This window comes from Taudactylus pleione, unplaced genomic scaffold, assembly GCF_031769625.1.
Source record: "Taudactylus pleione unplaced genomic scaffold, aTauple2 ptg000201l, whole genome shotgun sequence".
Taxonomy (NCBI): Eukaryota; Metazoa; Chordata; class Amphibia; order Anura; family Myobatrachidae; genus Taudactylus; species Taudactylus pleione.
In genome coordinates this window covers 49,244,176-49,265,509 of record NW_028284603.1, presented here as the reverse complement: position 1 = coordinate 49,265,509, position 21,334 = coordinate 49,244,176, and the positions used below count along the sequence as shown (strand labels likewise).

Here is a 21,334-nt window from a genome sequence, read left to right as displayed (position 1 = left end):
GTGTTATGCAGCAATGTATAAATCATGTATCTGTCCAGCATTGTTTGTAATGTTAATATCTGCTTTCTGGTGTGCTTATTTGTTTATGTACTGTGTAAGGCGCTGCGGAACCCTTGTGGCGCCATATAAGTAAAGGATGATAATAATAATAATAAAAAAATAATACAAATATCTTCTGGCTACCAAAGACATATAGCGGGATGCAGCAATGGGAGAAATGTGGTCAAACCCCCAAAATGCATTTGTCTGCATTTCTCATATGCACCAAGCCTCGGAATGCAATGCACTCCGGGGCTTGGAATGGTGTTACCCTATTAAAGCCTATTGGCTTCCCTACACAGTGCTGTGAGAGGGAACCAATCAGATCCCTCCCAGCACCAATTGCGGTGTGTGTGACCTTCAGCGCATGCGCAAAAGGACGACAGAGGGGCTTCTGGATCATAGACCTATAAGTCCCTCATTCGCAAAGGTCCGCTTTTACAGAGAGCGGTCCTTTGCGCATTCTCTCATGCATACTGGCATAATGGCATGCATGCGAACAGCGGCGGGATGCATTGCATCGCGAATGCGATCCGTCATGCATCCCATTCATAGGGTGGCATGATTACTGTTCAATGAGTTGGCTTAATTACTGTTTAGTGAGGGTAGGCGCCGCTAGCAGCCTGTATCCCCGACGACTGCTCCCTGCAGATGCTGGGTTCAATGTGGGGGGAGGCACCGATGATGTCTTTGATGAAGAAGCAGCTTCTGCTTCTAGCTGCAGATGTCTGGTTTAGTGAGGGGGAGGCGCCGCAGACAGAATTTTCCCCGGCGGCTGCTTCTCTCTGCAGCCACCGGGTGATCGGCACCAGCAGACTAGAGAAGTCTGGAGGTGCCTGTAAGATGGGCAGCTGCGGGAAGATTAGCTTCCCGCACCCGCCCACTAGGCGTTTTCTGTCTGGTCACATCAGATGCGACCATGTCAGGGAAAGCCCAGCCTGGTGTGGTCTCATCTGATGCGACCATGCCAGGCAAGTGGTTAATCTCAAACAAATTAAATATAAAATGCAAAAAAAAAGTAGTAAAAAAGGAGATTTTGGGGCACTTTGAAAAATTAAAAAAAAAAAAGATAAACCATTATTTTTTACATTTAAAAAAAATAGTAATTAAATTTGGGGTGCCTAAACTAACGAAAAAGATGATTTTGGGGTGATTTTAGGCCATTTTTATTTATTTTTTTTACCCCAAAAATGACATGTAATTATTGGGCTAATTGGACATTTCCAAGTTCCTAATTAGTAATTAGGGGGTGTCCAAGGGGTTCAGCATGATGTCCTGACATTTTAACCTTAAAATAAAGATTTGCCTTTCCACCTGTCACCCTCAGGGAGGTGCAATTGGAAAAATGTGAATTCACTCTGACTGATTCAGTGCGAGTTGCTAATTTGATTGCAAAATGAATTCACTGTGCGAATTCGAAGAGAAAACAGCACCTCGCAAGTCACACCTAATTGGATTGACTCCTATGAGTCTACACAGGACACTTTTTGGTTTCAATCTAGAGTTGATTACTTATTTATTATGTATTATTATTAACAATACAAATTCTAAATGAAGATGTGACATCCATGTTTAGATTACTGCTTGACTGTACTGGAACATGCAGCATACACTATATGTATTATATATTTAATGGAAAATATGATTTTCGTATTTTGTTCACTAAACTTGTGAATGTGTTGTAAACATAAGTCACTGGTTACTGTCATTTGTGATCCAGATAGTGTATGACATTTCTATCACACTGTGATAATTCAATCAGGGGTTTCAAGAAGCAAATGGTACAGAGAGAGAGGCCCCGGTGTCAGACATGGAAGGGCTGTAACATGATTGTTGTGTTTTTTGATGTTTTTTGTATGACGTGACCTATTTTTCAACACAAGACTTAATTCCAGAACTACTTTTATATTACAAAGAGGATCATCTCATGTCAATGTATCTATGAAAGCCACTGCTTTGCAATTTAAGTTGGTACCAAAATCTATTTAAATAATGTTTAGTTTAAAAAAAAGAAGACATTTTAGAAATCATTGTTGCATATGTTGTCGATTCACAATTCAGGAGGCCAAATAATCGATGTACGCACAAGATTTGTTCTTTTACCTTTTGTAAAGGCCAATCCGTGTTTAATTTTCCCTACTACTTTTATGTGATGGGGGCTGTCCTGCCTTTATGGTGTCCAGGGATAAAGTACAATTGTAGAATATTCCTGTTTTCGTTAGAGACTTGTACATAGCCAACAATTTTGTGGTATCCAAACTTTGAGTCCTTACGTGTTGTCTTAAGCTGGGCATCCACTATACAATTTTCTGTCAGATATCTGTCCAATCTGGCTGTTTGGAATGAAAACCTAGTAAAGTATGGGAGCCAATGACAATCGTCCATTTGCTCACAGACACTGGAAAATAGCCAAAAATGGTTGTTTAGACAAATTGGTTAAAACACACAAATTTAACCAATTTGACCAATTATTTTTGTCCTTTTTTCAGTGTTTAAAACCATATAATCGACACTCATTTGCTCCCATACATTACCAGGTTTTCATTCCAAACAGCCAGATAGGACAGATATCTGACAGAAAATTGTATAGTGGATGCCCAGTTTTAGTCTATTCACAGTGGAGGAGGCCATTTTGTGGGCTGGACTTATGCTTATGAGACTGCAACTCCTTTCCCTAGAGCAGTGCTTCCCAAACGTTTTCGAATCAGGGCGCCCTAAAGTATCAGCATTTTTTCCACAGCACCACTGGGCCAAAAGTTTGAGAAATTCAGCAAAAATTAAATGAAGTAAATTGTGCCACCTTTAGGTTCAGTTATGTGGTGGTTGACAGGGCTGCGCTTCTATTGTCCACATTTTTTCATAGGCAAATCCAGTGCTAAAGGCTGCCAATCTATCATACTGACTAAAAATAACTATATTTGTTACTGGACCATCAACCCCAAGGCAACCCTGCAAGTGCCCTGAGGCACCCCAGGCGTTCCTCCCTGCGGTGCCACCCGGGGCAGGGAAGTATGCTGTGCACGCACAAAAAGGGGGCGCGGCCCGAACCCCTGCGGTCCTGTTCTTTTTACCGGTTGGGGGAGTCGGGTGTGCAGGAGGGGAGGTGCGGACTGCCTTGTGGTTGCAGTGCCGGGCCCCTCACAATGTCAGAAGCCGAGTGCTGCACTTAATACTAAAGAGCTACATCGGGCTCCTGTCACTGAGGGGGAGTCTGCACCTTGGTGTCACCCCTCGGCGGCTGATACCCGGGTGCGGCCCGCACCCCCCTTGTGACGCCACTGTGCCACAGCACCCAGTTTGGGAACCGCTGCCCTAGAAACTATAATTAAATGAGGTACACATACTCATGAATATTGGTTGTCTACATAATAGCTGCTTTAACTGTGTATATCAGGCATATAATGCTATGAGTCAATTGACAGTGTGTCACCGTTTTCTAGAAATCAGTGAAACTGCTTGTGTTTGGGGATTGTGAAGACCTATTTACAGGAGGAGTCACAGGAAGTGATGTCATAGTAAATGTACAGGACCTGTGACGCTGTTTACAAATAGTGCAGCTTTCTTTTTGCATTTCCCCCAGGACCTTGTGGTGAATAGCTTAATAATGTAGTCTTTTGTTTTCCTTGTTTTAAAGGCGCTATGGCTTGTGGTCCCGATTCCGAATGTTTCTAATTGCACTAGTTGGCCTGTACATAGCCATTCCATTCCTTGTGAAGATATGTCCTGCAATACAAGCTCAGTTGGTCTTTTTAAACTTAGGTAAGTGTTACTATACGTTCTACCTTTCTGTAGGTACAAACACCTGTTATCACATCGCTTGTAAACTAATCTAATACTTGTTCTGAATGCATTTATATGCTTGTCCATTAACATGGACATTGTTAAACATCATTGATAAGAAGCTGTCCTATATTGGCATCTAATATGCAGACATGTTGATGAAAATCTGTATATAGAACGTGGTGTATTGTGACATGTTTAAGTGACATTATATTCCTTACACTCAGGTATGAAATGGGAATAAGATAATTTTGTTTTACGCAAGCAAATATTCTACTGTTTCCGTAACCTGTCCATGATTACTTCCAAAAACTTAATACCCACCATGGACAATCCCTGTAATTTTTACAGAAAGCCTCATGTCTTAAGCCACGCATCCACTAGGCGACTAGGGAAAGACAGTACGATTACAACATCGTAATCGTACCATTGTTCCTCATCCCCTGCAGTGCCTACACTGAACGACCTCATCCCCGAACATGCCCAATCTGTCGTTATCGGCAGATTGACCGGCATGTTCGGGCGATGATTGATGTTGGAAACGACCAGCGGGAGCGCACATCGCTGGTAGTTTCCGACATTATAGTGCATGATTTGTGCGCGATTAATGAGCGATTGCATGATTACGATGTCATAATCGTGCCAATCATTAATATCGCCTCGTGGATGTGCGACATTATTTGCCATATGTACACTTTTTTCCCTCCATAAGTTGGATCGCTGCTATTACCTGAATGCAGCTGTTCACTGATTGCAGACAGATAAGTGAGTCGGGAGTGTTGGCGAATTTAGTTTACTGCAGCTTATAAAACAGTTAGTACTAGGGTTTGCATTAAATATGGCTCCTGGTTCACTTGGTCTTCTGTTAAATCCAGAGCTATAGTTAGTAAAGGAATACAGAATAGGCGTTTGAGTCTTATTCCTAGTTTCATTGCCAGCATGGACGCCCATGAGAGGCGTAGAATGCAGAGCGTTTACTTGCCCCATATTTGAAGGAATTGGCCCTTTTTCCAGAGACCAGGAATACACATGTGTATTTCATGAGTGGACTTCTTCCTAGGGACACAAGTGCAATGTTTATCTTATGCCCTATAGCTGAGCCAATGATCGTTAGGATTAAGATGAAACACAAATATTTCTGCAATCCTGCTAATATTGTTGTACAGTATATGACAAATTAGTTACAATTCGATTTGCTTTAGCATGTATCTGTTATCTGCTTCTGGAGCTATTATGCTCTTCCCAAGGACTCTCTAGTAATGTCCCACGTTTGACATACAGTATTGGGAAAAGCTTTAAAACCTTTGTCTGCTGCTTTTGGGATAACCTAATGTTTGGGGTGCCAGCCTTCTTTCACACATTGCACCACTTTCTAGGTCTTTATATACTCTGCCATCATATTGTGTCTAAAGGTTTCATTTTCACTGGCTCGAAAGAATGACGCTAAATAAAAAATAAATACATTTCGGTTTTACTAATCTCTCACGCTATATTTCTTAAAGAAGCAAATCCACATTCCAAATTTTCCAATTGCTGGTCTGCATCCCACTTAAGGGTTAATTGCATGGTTTGCACAAGAAGGCCCTTTTACTTTATGGAACTGCTAGATGTACTGTTGTTCCATTCCAGGTAAACATATCATGTTTGCAAATTTTAACTTAAAATTGTACTTTTTTTGTACATGATGATCATCCTGAGCTAGTAGCTAGTAAGGGCAGACTAGATAGGCAAAGTGGTTCTTATCTGCCGTCAAATTCTATGTTTCTGTGTAACACTCCTGATCATGTAGTAAAGCTAGGTACACACCCACTCACCTTCCAACCAACTTTACAGTTTTCAGAGTGATTAAGTAATCTTGAGAACATCCAAATTCAAGTGTACACATTAGTGATTTATCATCCTGATTACAACAGTTATCTGTCCTAAGGGGGTGTAGTCAGGATACCGGCAGGCGCTGTCCTGGCCGCCGATATCCTGACACTGAAAGCCCGACATGGGACTAAAGATAGACTTCAAAATCCTGACGCCTATTATTAGCCCCACTACGAAATCCCAACACACCGAACGAAGGTACGCCGGGTGTCTTAGGTTCTAGCCGGGGGGGAGGTTAGGTTTAGGGACCCCCGGGGGGACTTAGGGTTAAGCACCCCCCGAAAAGGGTTAGGGTAGGGAAAGGCGGGGTTAGGTTTAGGCACCACTGGGGGGGTTAGGGCTAGACACCCCCCGGAAGGGTTAGGTTTAGGGTGCGGGGTAAGGCACTAATGGGTGGAGGTTAGGATTAGGCACTAGGGGGGGGGTTAGGGTCACTCATCCCCAGGGGGTTGTGAGAAGAAATCCTATAGCCCGCCCAAACATCGCGGTGTAGTAAATGGCTGTGGGAGCTCCCTCCTGCGGCTATTCATTTTCGCATTGATTTGAATTCGGCCCAATGTCAGCTCATCGTTTTGGAGAAATGTTGTACAGGAGGTCAGATCTGATCCGACATTTGTTTTTAGAACGATAACAGGTCCCAGGTGCTGTGTACATAATCTGACGTTATCGGATCGAGCAGTCGAAAACTGGCTGATTGGCCAAATTTATTGCATAGCATGTACAAAGCTTAAGTCAAATTGTGGGGTCTATTTACTAAGCCTTGGATGGAGCTAAAGTACCAGCCATGTCACAGGCTGTGTTTGAAAGATGACAGGAGCTGGTTGGCTGGTACTTTATCTCCATTCACTTTATCTCCATCCAAGGCTTAGTAAATAATCCCCCTGTTTACTAGTTTTCATGCAAATTGGCATATGTAAATCCTTTTCTTATTTTCAACTAGCTGAAGTACCTGATGTAGCCTGGGTTTAAATATTTAAGTGATTAAGTTATCAATGAGTTGGATGTAACTGTCAACATTTTAAAAATAAGTGGCAGCTTAGACACTCTTCCAACTCACCCATGAGGTACGTTCTTCCCTGCGCACCCCGCCGTGAGATCTAACCGGGACCCCAACCACTCCATTAGGCACCCCGGACTAATTGCCACCCCTCTGTGAAGTTTTCATCAAAATCCATCCAGTGGAAGTCCCAGAACATGCTCCCCAGGTCAAAGTTCTGGCCAGCGTACACCAACTGGAGGTCTGACCAGGACCCTAAAGCCTGCCTTAAAACCGGGCCAGGATCCAACTGGACCACCACGGGTTGGCTTCATCCCAATCTGTGCAGGGGTGTCCGAATGCATAACCGGACAGACAAGCAAAGAAACAGACCAATTCATTTTATATATAAGATTTGGGTGTATTTGTTCTAAGCTGCTTCATAAAACCGATACATCACATGTACATCTGCAAACATTGAGGGCCTGATGCAGAGTTTATTAGCAGAGCTTATTTGCCTGTTTGCTCTGTACTGTACATACTCTGGAACCAAGCATCCACCATTAGGGACGAGTTATACGCAAACACTGCACATCTCTTGTGACTGAAGGGGCGGAACTGGGTTGTAAAAGAGTGCTCCCATGTAGGCTATGTTCAAAGAGTTGTGTGCTAGGAAGAGTTTTAAGTCTGCTTAAATAAACCTGTTTTGCATGAAGGATTGGGGCTGGGGCCATGAGCACCCATAAAGATGACCCCTATGAATACAAACACACAGATAGGGGCAATGCCTGAGCAATTATGGCTGACTTGCATACAACACTGCATCAGCCCCTAAATGTTTATTGTAGTTGGCAATGGGACTCTCACAAGTAGAATTAAAGTGATCCTGTGCATTTTATCCTGCACAAAAAAAAAATCTGTGAAGTTTATGATGCTCATCCTCCTCCACAACCCTCTAGATCAGGGGTGGGGAACCTTTTTTCTGCCAAGGGCCATTTTGATATATATATAATATTATTTGGGGGCCTGGTGCAGGCCACACCCCCTCAGTGTGATGTCACACTGGGGCGGGGCCACAATCACTGGTGATAAATACCTGGAGCATCCTGAGAATGCTCTGGGGAGCTGTAAGGACAGCGGTGTGACCCTCTGAAGCGTCCTAAGGATGCTCCAGGTGGCACTACTGCATAGATTCTGGCTGCAGGGTGCCATTCTAGGCTAGCAGAAAAAAATCTCTGAGGGCCAGACCAAATGATTCTGGTGGCTTTATACGGCCCCCCGAGCCTAAAGTTCCCCATCCCTGCTCTAGATACTCAGAACGTCAGTCATGTAAATGCAGTCAGAAGGGTGGATTGCTAAGTGGGGATGTCCGTCATCACACCTCTGATATTTATACAGGTTTTATATTATACATACAGTAAGTGGGAGAATATACCTGCCCGTTGCCATGGTTGAATCATCATTGTGGGAATACAATTGTTTAAACCTCTTACTGGAAATTTCTCATGGGCACATGGTCTTTCCTCATACTGATTTTTATGCCATTAAAATATGCTCAAACAATGGTATGAATAATTCAGTATTTGTTTTCCCAATAAAAGTGTATTTGACAGTTCATTAAAAGTATTTGGTACTTTCTAGTATGTATGATGCGTTTCGGAGGTCACAGCCTTCTTCATCAGATAGGAAAATGTACTTGTAATGTCTGTTTGTTCTGACATGAAATAACTTGAAAATGTTCACATAGCATTTGCAAGTCAGAAGATACCCACCGTGTCTGTTGCATTCAATGGATGTATTCAATGAGAGATAAAAAAGGGGTGAAACAAAAAGAAAATGGAGAGTAAAATAAAATTTACAGAAAATAAAGATCTAGAGAAGGTTGAGCGAGCTGGGGAGTTAACTAGAGAAGTCCCTGAGGCAAAAGAGTGGGCGGGAGAGGAAGGACAACAGAGAGGGAATGCAGGAAGAACAGAGGAGGAGAGTTCAGGAAAGACTGCGGAGGGTCACATTTTGTGACCTATACCATGGTGACCATACTGCATGAAACTTATCCACCGTGTTATTTTGGAGATTTGTTATATACTCCATTTTGGACACAAACCAAATGCGGTTGAGAAGCTGTTCACGGACCGGAGCGTGTGGTTGCTTCAAAGATCCAGCAATCTGATATTTAGCAGTGCAAGAAATATGCAAACTGTATTTCTTCCTCAGGGTTCATAGGGCTCCACAGGGAGACAATGGAGTGTAGGTGGTACTTGGAGGACCGGACACAAACAGTAAAGCTTTTTTCTATCCCAGGATGCTTCGGCAGGAGCTGGATTACCGTTAGACAGTGGGGCTGCTTTTAAGCAGCCCAAGCTTTATTTTATGACTTTATTTTATTTTTTTACTATAGAGCTTGCAGTGCTAGACAGCCGCGAAAGGATCGAAGGATTGAAGCTTGCCTGAAGTCTATTTGCTCTCTCACAGAGCTATTACTCATCCAGCCCTCGCTATGGCTTGGGTGGCAAAAGCCATTGAGAGTTGGAGAGAGGCTCTAGAAGACACATTTCCCTCTGATGCTTTGCAGGAACAGCTGTCCTACATCTCTCATATTAGGGATGCAGCCTCATATTTAGGAGAAACGGCTTTGGATTCTGGTCTCCTAGCTTCCAAGGCATCTGCTACTTTCGTGGTAGCCCGCCGTATCGTTTGGCTTCGTTCATGGAAGGCAGACCCGGACTCTAAAAAGGCTTTGCAGTTTCTGCCTTACTCTGGGAAGATCCTGTTTGGCCCAGAATTGGACAAGATTGTGACTACCTTGGCAGCTTCTGAGGCGGCGTTCTTGCCCTCTGCATCTACTACGAAGCCTCGGATGTCATCCTTTCGGTCCTTTCGTCCCCAGGAAAAGCTAAAGGTCAGTCCTTTCCATGGCAGTCAGCATCCACAAAGGCCTCCAAGCCTAGGACCAAACAGGCCTGGGCTACTAGATGTCCACCTACCAAATCTGAAAACAAGCCTTCAGCCTGATCTGATGGGCCTCTCCCTGGAGACTTCCAGGGTGGGAGGCTGACTTCTGCAGTTTGCCCAGTTCTGGCGTCAGACCACCACAGATGCCTGGGTACAAGAAGTGGTCTCCCACGACTACGCCCTCTCATTCCTGAGGTGGCCGCCCCAGCAGTTCTTTAGCACAAGACCTCCATCAGACCCAAGCAAAGCCCTGCTCCTCCAGAAGGCCATTCAGTCCTTGCTACTCTCAGGTGTAATAATACCGGTACCCTCATCACAGCGAGGGACTGATTATTATTCTACCCTTTATTAGTTCGGAGGCCCAACAGGTCTCATCGGCCTATCCTCAACCTCATGTCTCTGAACAAGTTTATCAGGGTGCCCAGATTTTGTATGGAAAACCTACACTCTATTGTCCTGGCTATGCAGCCTGGGGACTTTATGGTGTCTCTGGACATTCAGGACGCTTACCTACATGTACCTATAGCGCCCTCTCATCAGCAATATCCCCGGTTTGCTGGGCTTTCTACAGCTCCTCGGGTCTTTACCAGGATCATGGCAGTTATGACGGCCTATCTTCGTCGTCAGGGGATCAGACTGCTCCCATACTTGGATGATCTCTTGCTCTTAGCAAGCCCTCCAGATATTCTTCACTGCCATCTACAAGTAACTATTGCCTTTCTACAAATGCACGGTTGGCTGATCAACTGGAATAAGTCTTCTCTGACCCCTTCTCAAAGAGTGGTACATCTGGGAACCTTCCTGGACTCTCAGGCTCAGAGAATCTTCCTGACAGCAGACAAAATTTCTGCACTACAGCACAGTGTGCAGGTTACTCCACAGTCGTCGAGTGTCAATTCACTCTGTAATGCAGACCTTGGAATCCATGGTGTACAACTTTGACATAGAGGAGTTCGCTCACTTCCACTCCAGGCCCCTACAACACTGGTCCTTTCCAGTTGGAATGGGCTGCCCCATCTGCTCAGATCACGGATGATGGGCCTCTCTCCAGAGGTTCACCTGTCCCTATCTTGGTGGCTACAGATGTCCCACTTAAACAAGGGTCGCCCCTTTTGGATCCCGGACTGGGCACTCCTCACCACGGACGCAAGCCTCTGGTGGTGAGGCGCTGTGACCAGCCAGCACTCCTTCCAAGGACGCTGGACTCCAGCCAAGGCTTCCTTGAACCCCGAGCCATCTACAGAGCCCTCACTCTGGCTCAGGATATTCTGTACAAGTACAGTCTGAAAACGCCACAGCGGTGGCCTACCATAATCACCAAGGCGACACTCAAAGTCTGTCAGCAATGGCAGAAGTGTCCCGCATTCTCACATGGGCCAAATGCCATCTCTGCAATATTCATCCCGGGGAGTCTCAAGTGGGAAGCGGATTTCCTCAGCCATCACAACGTGCATGTAGGGGAGTCGTCTCTACATCCAGAAGTCTTTCAGCTCCTAGTGGACAAATGGGATCTACCGGTCGTGGACGTCATGGCCTCACTACATAAGCTTCCAGTGTACGGGGCCAGGACAAGGGACGCAGTCTTCATGGACGCATTCTGTGAGGTGAACCTTCCATTTGGCGTACCTTTTCCCTCCAGTCTCCCCTCTTTCTTGGGTCCTTTGGAAGTTCAGGCCAGAAGGGGGGGGCACTGTCCTGTTGGTAGCTCCGGTTTCTCCCAGATGTCATTGGTACTCCGATCTTCAAAGTCTCTATAGACGCTCCTCTCCAACTTCCTCTTCATCCGAACCTGGCACGTCTGTCTTTGACGGCTTGGCTCTTGAGGCATCCTTCTAAGGTCTAAAAGGTTTTCTAGCTCTGTGGTCCACACTACTCTCACAGTGCGTAAACTGGCCTCTGTCCGGATTTATCCACCAGGTGTGGCATACATATTTCCAGTGGTGTGCTACTAGAAACTATGACCCTCAGGTTTTTAGGGTTTCTAGAATTCTTGCCTTTATCCTCAAGCTGGATTGGATCTCTGACTTCGTCTAGCCTCTCTGAAAGTGCACTTCTCTGCTCTGTCCATCTGGTTCCAGCGCATTCTGGAACTCCGAGCAGAGTCGCTCAGTTCAGGTACAGTTTGACAACGCGACGGCTGTCGACTACAAAAACCATCAGGGAGGCACTCAATGAACCATCCTGCTCCTGTACATCTTCTCTCCAATTTCTCTGATTCCATGGGTCCTCCGCAAATTGAAGCTGGAAGGCGGAAAGGTGATCCTAGTGGCTCCCAATTGGCCATGAAGGGCCTAGTACGCAGACCTTCAGGGCCTCTCCGTCGACGCTCCTATGCATCTTCCACTGTGGCCAGATCTTCTGTCTCTGCCCGTGCTTTCATCCAGATCTGGCCCATCTCGCTTTGACGTGATGGCTCTTGAGACACCACGTCAAAGCGTGGTCAGTCATTAACACAATGCTTACTGCCTGTAAGCCCTCTTCGGCTAGAGTTTGCCATCGAGTTTGGAGAACTTACTTTATCTGGTGTTCGACTAGAAATCTTAACCCCAAGTCATTTCAACTCTCACAAATTCTTTCTTTTTTGCAGGCGGATTTGGGCATCCGACTAGCTTCACTGAAAGTGCAGGTGTCGGCTCTTTCTGTTCTTTTTTAGAGGCAGATTACGCGGTTACCTGATGTTCGCATCTTTCTTCAGGGGGTCCTCCACGTACAGCCTCCATTTGTACCTCCCAGTGGCTCCTTGGAATTTGTCTTTTGCTTCTTAGGGCCCTTCAGTCTTTGTTTTTTGAGCCTTTAGACATAGTGGACATAGGTTGGCTTACCTGGAAGACTGTCTTCATTCTGGGTTTTGGGATTTGAGCGCATTGTCCTGTCACTCTGTTTCTAATCTTTTACCAGGACAGAGCTGTCCTTCGAACACGACTAGTCTACCGTCCTAAGGTTGTTTCTATGTTCCACATAAATAAAGAGATTGTGGTTCCTTCTTTCCTGGTTCCGGATTCCTCACCAGAGGAGGCCTCTTTGGATGTTATGCGATCTCTATGGATTCCATAGGGGACGAAGGGTGCCCACCCTGACGCACCTGACCTGCTGGGGCTTTGCTCTGCTTCCGGTTCTCCTGTTCATAGTTCTTGTGTGTATGGGCCTGAGCGCGCCCCGGTCTTCCGTCTCCTCATTCTCTCCCCTGGCATTAGACTTGTTAACTAAACTGAGGTGCCTGTGGCTGGGAGCGGGGTATCACGGGAGGGGGGAGTCTGGGCTGTGCTCAACAAGTTTAACCGTGTGTTGCCCGGACTCCAACCCACCAAACTATACCCAGCATAAAGCCTGTGTCCCCTATGAAATCGAAGAAAAGGATTTAACGGATAAGCACATAAATCTCCTTTTTTGTGTTTGGCGAGCTGGCAGGACAGGGCACACAGCTTAGCACAGGAGAGCTAAGGTGGAGTAGAGAAGATATCCAGGATAGGACCATCAACCGAAAAAGGGAGATATTAGGGCATGTCCGCCAGATATGGTGAAACGATCCTACCTGACCACATTATCTCCAACAAAGGTTAGAGGATTTAGGGTATCATTTGGTGTAAATGCTCTGGGACAATATACCAGCGCTTGTATACTTTATAGGAGTTTTCCTTGATGGAGACGCTAATAGAGCATTTTGAGATGTTGAGGCTGATGGCTTCCCAAGTGTCATCTACTAAAGAAGTGCCTAAGTCCAATTCCCAGTATTGTTCATGAGTCGCCAGAGGAGGGGAATCCTGGATTATAATATAAGCATATAGATACAAAGACGTTCCTTTGCTGCAGGGTTCCGTAAGGAGCCCAGAGATGAGGGAGAACAAGAGGTAAAATTATGGATTTGGAGGTATTGATAGAAAGGAATCAGTATGAAATACCGCCGGCCGCGATTCCCGGCAGCGCCTGGCCGACCAAAGCAGAGTTCCCGGCAGCGGAAGCCCGACAGCGCTGGAAATCCCGATCATCGATAGGTAAGTATTGACTAACCTATCCCCCTAACCCTCCTTAGGGGTGCCTAACCATAATCCTCCCTCTAAGTGCCTAACCCCCCCCCCTTCCCCGCTGTCTAAACCAAAGTCCCCCGGGGGGGTGCCTAACCCTAAGTCCCTCCTGGGGGTGCCTAACCCTCCCTCCCCCTAGCCTAACCCTAAACTCCCGGGGGGGTGCCTAACCCTAAGTCCCCCCCGGGTCCCCTAAACCTTACCCTCCCCCACCGCGGCTGTCAGCTCCCGGCGTCAGGCGTCGACATCTAGACACCCGGCATTTCACCCTCGCCGGGATATGACAGTCGGGAAGCCGGCTGCCGGTATTAAGGCAGCCGGGTTCCCGATTGTATACCGATAGAAACAATATTGCGGGAGTGTTCTATAACAGTTCCGAAGAAGATTGTGGTGCAAATCTACCCAGAACATGGTGAAAACGGGTAATGCCAGCTGCTGACCAAGTGGAAACCATGTGAGGTGAATGGCCTGGGGGGAAGGAGGCATGAAACTACAGAGGCGTTTGAGGCGATTGAGGGGAGAGAACACGAGGAGGAACTGCCACAGGAAGAGTCTGAATGATGTACAATCGCTTGGGCAGGGGGGGGCATCCATTTGCTTTTTAGAGACTGTTATCAGATTTTGTTAAGTGAATACCTAAGTAATTGATGGATTCCGTTCACCGTTGAAAGTGAAGTTAAGACAAAGGAGATCTAGGGTCGGTTTCGGAATATGTAAACGTAATGCTTCTGACTTGTCGTGGTTTATTTTGTAGCTGGATAATTGCCCAAAGAGAGAGAGTTCTTGATAAAGGTTTGGAAGAGATATCAGGGTATTAGTGAGGGTAAGAAGGACATAGTCAGCGAAAAGAGAGCGTTTGTAAAAGGAGCCACCAACAGAGATGCCAGAGAGATCCGGATTCACTCGGATCCTACAGGCTAGGGGTTCAATGACTAGGGCAAAGATTAGTGGGGAAAGAGGACACCCCTACCTAGTACCATTAGAGATGGCAAAATACTCAGAGAGAAGACCCCGAGCTAGAACTGAGGTAGAGGGGTTATAATAAAGGCCTTAATGGTTTGAAGAAATTTACCTCCAAAGCTGAAACTGAGGAGGGTGTTGTCATGAAGGGCCATTAGACCCTATCGAAGGCCTTCTCAGCATCAAGGACAAGAAGAAGTGAGGGAAGCTTGATGGAATTAATGTAGTGGATAAGATCTAGTATTATCAAGAGCTTGGCGATAAAGAACAAAGCCCACCTGATCCGGATGGATAAGAGAGGGAAGGATGGGGTTTAATCTATTTGCCAAATTTTGGTGAAGAGTTTGAGGTCTGTGTTCAAGAGGGAGATCGGTAGGTAGTTGGTCACCAATTGGGAGTCTTTTCCTGGCTTCGGAATGAGCGTTATTTTAGCTCTGGTGGTGTCCGGGGGAAAGAAGCTACCCTCGAGGATCCGATTAAGGAGTTTATGAGGTGGTGAACAAGCGAGCCCTGGACTAGTTTTATAATAGGAGAAAGGAAGGCCATCCAGACCAGGTGACATTGAGGGTTTCTGAAGCTTAAGGGCGCGAGAGACCTCTTCTTCTGTTACAGGAAGATTGAGGGACTCCGAAGTGGAGGAGTCGATTTGAGGTAAAGAGCAGGAAGCCAAATAGTCCGAAAGAGTGGTAGGGAGAGAAGATTGAGGAGAGGCAGAATCCTGGAGGTTGTAGAGGTAAAAGTAGTACTCTTTAAAAATAGAGTTAATTTTGAGGGACTAAATTGAAGGGAGCCTGAAGAGTCCTTGACCACTGGAATCGCTTTGCGAGCTTTCAAGCAATTGGCATGGGAGGGTATCTGCCTTGTTGTTTTCATAAAATCACTGGTTCAGCCGTAAAAAAAATGTTTTTATGTATTATGAGCAATTATGATTATATATAATATATAAACGTGTTTAGTTTTTAAATCCAATTCTAAACACACTTGGAGGGCGATGCCTAGCCACTGATTGGACAGATGCAGAATAGAATAAAATTAATTTGTATGCTAATGAACATTGTAATTTCTTGCGTTTTAGTGAGGTTTCCATATTTCATTGACCTGAAGAGGCCACAGGATCAAGGGTTAAATCACACATGCAATTTCTACTTGCAACCGGAGGAGGATGCATCTATTGGTGTCTGGTAAGATGTGGTTACAGTATATCTCATGTTTGCGTGTAAGTAATGGTGGTTTACACTTGAAATTTACCTTTAAACTTTATTTAAACTCCTATGGCATAACTGTATTCCAGACAGAGATATATCTAGGGGTCCGAGCGCCCCTGGCAAGGTAATGGACTGCAGCCCCCCCCATATTTTCTGAATAACTACACTCTGTACTTAGAACATTAATAATATAAAACTTTTATCTATATAATATTATTATTACTAACAATCATTTTCCTGCTTCTCTCAGTCTGATATCCCATGGGCCTTCCTTCCAATTCCAAGTTGCTGCTGCTGTTGTCACCACTGCACAGCTGGGGGAGCAGAGGAGTTAGTAATGTGTCGGTAATCCGGCTAGTTGAGAATAATCTCCAGCCACTTCTCCCCAGTTCTCTTCAGCCTCCTGCCTCGTGTTTCTGCACCTCCAGCCCCACAGTATCTCTCCAACTCCAGCCAGCCTCCCTTCTGTATCACCATCAAGCCCCCTTTCTGTCTATCCAGCCAGGCACGCCCTTTCTGTCTATCCAGCTCCTGCTCCCCCGCATACAGCACCCGCAGCCCACAGATACTTGCCATCTCTTCTGGCTGCGGCTGTGCCCTTCGCGCTGTGGCCTGCTCCTCAGTCAGACAACACAGTGATGCAATCATGACGTCACATGTACCTTGTCTCAAAGAAATGAAAAAAAGCTTTATTCACTGTACCAGGCAGCTGCCAGCAAGCGTCAGCAGTTAGCCAACCCTGGACATTTACACAGGGTAGGATCCAGGGACTCCAGTTCCAGTCCTGGAAGTCCCGTCCGGCCGTGGGTGGCAGCGCCCGATGGTGCCCCCCCCTTGGCGGCCGCCGCCGCTGGCAAGTGCCATCCTGGCCAAGGGGTAGATAAGTCTCTGATTCCAGACATAAATGAGATTCACATGAGAATAGTGCTTGAATAGGTAATGTTACAACAACACTACATTACTCTAAAACACTTGTATGATTTTCTTGCTGTCTTTAAGGCCTCCCACCCATTAGCATAAATTGCATTAAACTGCTAGGACACAGAAATCATTGGTCCTTGTATACTCACTACGGCATTCGCTAATGTTACAGTAGCATTGAGCTTGTGTTCTCAAGATGCATTTTTGCCATGGGGAAACCTAGAAGGAGCGCTAAGGGATCTCGTAATGACACTTGCAACATTTGACAGTCATGTGTTACATTTGTTTCTAACGTTATTATTCGCATTCTACGCTACCCTCACAGCAGGAGGTACCGAACCTGAACTTTAAATATTCTGTCTTCTTCTGTGATTTTCCCACTTAGGGGAAAAGTATATTGTGAAATGTTAGCATGACACCATCTGTAGCCTGGTGAAAAGCGGGATGTAATTACAGATGGGCATTAAAGCAAGCATGGTTATTACACGAAATCCCTAGACCTCAAAGTAACAATTACACAGCTTTTACTTTCTGCTTTCGTATGCTGAACTTTTCAGTGTGTATCTTTGTTCCATTGTATGCTTTTGCTGCAGGCAGACAATCCTTTTGTCAGATGTGTTTGAATTAGCATCATAGGCTATAAAATAAATAAGTCAGCAAGCAGATAAACTGAGGTTGTATCAATGAGAAACCTTCACATAAATGCCTGCGTTTTATTTATTATTTTTATGGTGCTTGATTGACTGCATTTTATTGTAGATAATGTTTATTTAGTTGTCTTTTTTTTTATCTTAAGTATATATTGAGACAAGTGTACGCCCAGCAAGTATCATTAGTGTACAGCGTTTTTATGGATTGTTTTGTTATCAAGCATATAAAGTTTGCCAGAGAGCAAGGGAATGGTGTGACAGCTTGCTTCCATGTTAGCCTTTCATTTACTTGCCTTTTCTATTAGTAAAAAGAGGAAAGCGTAGAGGCAACGGGCGGCCTCCGGCCTTTGGTCTAGTGTTTCTACTTTGGTTTGTTTTTCTTGCGTTGAAGTAGATGGATCTATTGTGTTGTATGGGGGGGGTTGGACAGGCATCCTAGCAGTTATAAGTGCATTACTGTACTGTTCTTATACATTGTTACCTGTTTTTTCAACACATGATGCATGAAATAATCAATACGATTCAGCCAGTTAAATATTTTTACATTCAGATGGGATGTAGTTGGCATCCTGGATCACACATTGCCTGTGGTCAGAATCCCAGCTCCAGACTCCCGACGGCTGTGATCACGATGGTGTTAAAGAGAGGGTTAAGATTGGGCACAGGGTTAGGCTGTCGTAGGGGAAGGTTAGGCTGTGGGATGGGTGGGTTAAGTGGAGAGTTAGTTGTAGGATTACTTACCTGCATGTGTTGGGATTTCCACCGTCGGGATTCTGCTACCGGGATTCTGACCGCTGACATTATCAGCGCCAGGATCGCGTACCCAACCTATTTAGATGTGTTATTTCTCCTTTTTACAACAGAGAAAATGTGAGCAACCTTTTAGCTGGGCAGCAGTTACTGAACTACAACTTCTAAAATGAGTCGCTGGCTGACAAGTTCTCTTGGGAGTTGTACTTCATAGTTATTCAAGCACAGTTTGACCTTATACATGATATACTGCATGGAAATCTAGTTGAAAATGTTGGATACCTCCGGCTTTTAGAATTTTAAAATGTCTGAATAAGTAGTAAATATGTGTCTGCTCCACTGTATTGTAAATGTGATATGTCTGCTGCACTGTATTGTAAATGTGATATGTTTCTGCTGCACTGTAGTGTAAATGTGATATGTTTCTGCTGCACTGTAGTGTAAATGTGATATGTCTGCTGCACTGTATTGTAAATGTGATATGTCTGCTGCACTGTATTGTAAATGTGATATGTTTCTGCTGCACTGTAGTGTAAATGTGATATGTTTCTGCTGCACTGTAGTGTAAATGTGATATGTCTGCTGCACTGTAGTGTAAATGTGATATGTCTGCTGCACTGTAGTGTAAATGTGATATGTCTGCTGCACTGTATTGTAAATGTGATATGTTTCTGCTGCACTGTAGTGTAAATGTGATGTGTCTGCTGCACTGTATTGTAAATGTGATGTGTCTGGTGCACTGTATTGTAAATGTGATGTGTCTGCTGCACTGTATTGTAAATGTGATGTGTCTGCTGCACTGTATTGTAAATGTGATATGTCTGCTGCACTGTATTGTAAATGTGATGTGTCTGCTGCACTGTATTGTAAATGTGATGTGTCTGGTGCACTCTATTGTAAATGTGATATGTGTCTGCTGCACTCTATTGTAAATGTGATATGTGTCTGCTGCACTGTAGTGTAAATGTGATATGTGTCTGCTGCACCGTAGTGTAAATGTGATATGTCTGCTGCACTGTATTGTAAATGTGATATGTGTCTGCTGCACTGTAGTGTAAATGTGATATGTGTCTGCTGCACTGTAGTGTAAATGTGATATGTGTCTGCTGCACTGTATTGTAAATGTGATATGTCTGCTGTAGTGTAAATGTGATATGTCTGCACTGTAGTGTAAATGTGATATGTCTGCACTGTAGTGTAAATGTGATGTGTCTGCTGCACTGTATTGTAAATGTGATGTGTCTGGTGCACTGTATTGTAAATGTGATGTGTCTGCTGCACTGTAGTGTAAATGTGATATGTGTCTGCTGCACCGTAGTGTAAATGTGATATGTCTGCTGCACTGTATTGTAAATGTGATATGTGTCTGCTGCACTGTAGTGTAAATGTGATATGTGTCTGCTGCACTGTATTGTAAATGTGATATGTCTGCTGCACTGTATTGTAAATGTGATATGTCTGCTGCACTGTTTTGTAAATGTGATGTGTCTGCTGTAGTGTAAATGTGATATGTCTGCACTGTATTGTAAATGTGATGTGTCTGCTGCACTGTATTGTAAATGTGATGTGTCTGCTGTAGTGTAAATGTGATATGTCTGCACTGTATTGTAAATGTGATGTCTGCACTGTATTGTAAATGTGATGTGTCTGCTGCACTCTATTGTAAATGTGATATGTTTCTGCTGCACTGTAGTGTAAATGTGATATGTCTGCTGTACTGTAGTGTAAATGTGATATGTCTGCTGTACTGTAGTGTAAATGTGATATGTCTGCTGTACTGTAGTGTAAATGTGATATGTGTCTTCTGCACTGTAATGTAAATGTGATGTGTCTGCTACACTGTAGTGTAAATGTGATGTGTCTGCTGTACTGTAAATATGATGTGTCTGCTGTAGTGTAAATGTGATATGTCTGCTGCACTGTATTGTAAATGTGATATGTCTGCTGCACTGTATTGTAAATGTGATGTGTCTGCTGCACTGTATTGTAAATGTGATGTCTGGTGCACTGTAGTGTAAATGTGATATGTTTCTGCTGTACTGTAGTGTAAATGTGATGTGTCTGCTACACTGTAGTGTAAATGTGATGTGTCTTCTGCACTGTATTGTAAATGTGATGTCTGGTGCACTGTAGTGTAAATGTGATATGTTTCTGCTGTACTGTAGTGTAAATGTGATATGTCTGCTGTACTGTAGTGTAAATGTGATATGTCTGCTGCACTGTATTGTAAATATGATGTGTCTGCTGCACTGTAGTGTAAATGTGATATGTCTGCTGCACTGTATTGTAAATGTGATATGTCTGCTGCACTCTATTGTAAATGTGATATGTTTCTGCTGTACTGTAGTGTAAATGTGATGTGTCTGCTGTACTGTAGTGTAAATGTGATATGTGTCTTCTGCACTGTAATGTAAATGTGATATGTGTCTTCTGCACTGTAATGTAAATGTGATGTGTCTGCTGTACTGTAAATATGATGTGTCTGCTGCACTGTATTGTAAATGTGATGTGTCTGCTGTACTGTATTGTAAATGTGATGTGTCTGCACTGTATTGTAAATGCGATATGTGTCTGCTGTACTGTAGTGTAAATGTGATATGTCTGCTGTACTGTAGTGTAAATGTGATATGTGTCTGCTGTACTGTAGTGTAAATGTGATGTGTCTGCTGTACTGTAGTGTAAATGTGATATGTCTGCTGCACTGTAGTGTAAATGTGATATGTGTCTTCTGCACTGTAATGTAAATATGTGTCTGCTGCACTGTATTGTAAATGTGATGTCTGCTGTACTGTAATGTAAATATGATATGTGTCTGCTGCACTGTATTGTAAATGTAATGTGTCTGCTGTACTGTAGTGTAAATGTGATGTGTCTGCTGTACTGTAGTGTAAATATATGTGTCTGCTGTACTGTAGTGTAAATGTGATGTGTCTGCTGTACTGTAGTGTAAATATGATATGTGTCTGCTGCACTGTAGTGTAAATGTGATATGTCTGCTGTACTGTATTGTAAATGTGATATGTCTGCACTGTATTGTAATGTAAATGATATGTGTCTGCTGTACTGTAGTGTAAATATGATGTGTCTGCTGCACTGTAGTGTAAATGATATGTGTCTGCTGTACTGTAGTGTAAATATGATGTGTCTGCTGCACTGTAGTGTAAATGTGATGTGTCTGCTGTACTGTAGTGTAAATGTGATATGTCT

The 21,334-nt window shown here is 44.3% G+C and overlaps 1 protein-coding gene across 3 annotated transcripts in view; it reads left to right on the top strand.

Moving 5' to 3' along the window:
* ABHD12 (abhydrolase domain containing 12, lysophospholipase) overlaps positions 1 to 21,334 on the top strand; it is a 136,437-nt gene that overhangs the window by 69,628 nt on the left and 45,475 nt on the right. For all 3 annotated transcript variants that reach the window (XM_088477363.1, XM_088477362.1, XM_088477364.1), the window contains exons 2-3: positions 3,674 to 3,798; positions 15,677 to 15,782. In XM_088477363.1, coding sequence (XP_088333489.1) covers positions 3,674 to 3,798; positions 15,677 to 15,782 — 231 coding nt within the window. The remainder of the gene's footprint in view (positions 1 to 3,673; positions 3,799 to 15,676; positions 15,783 to 21,334) is intronic.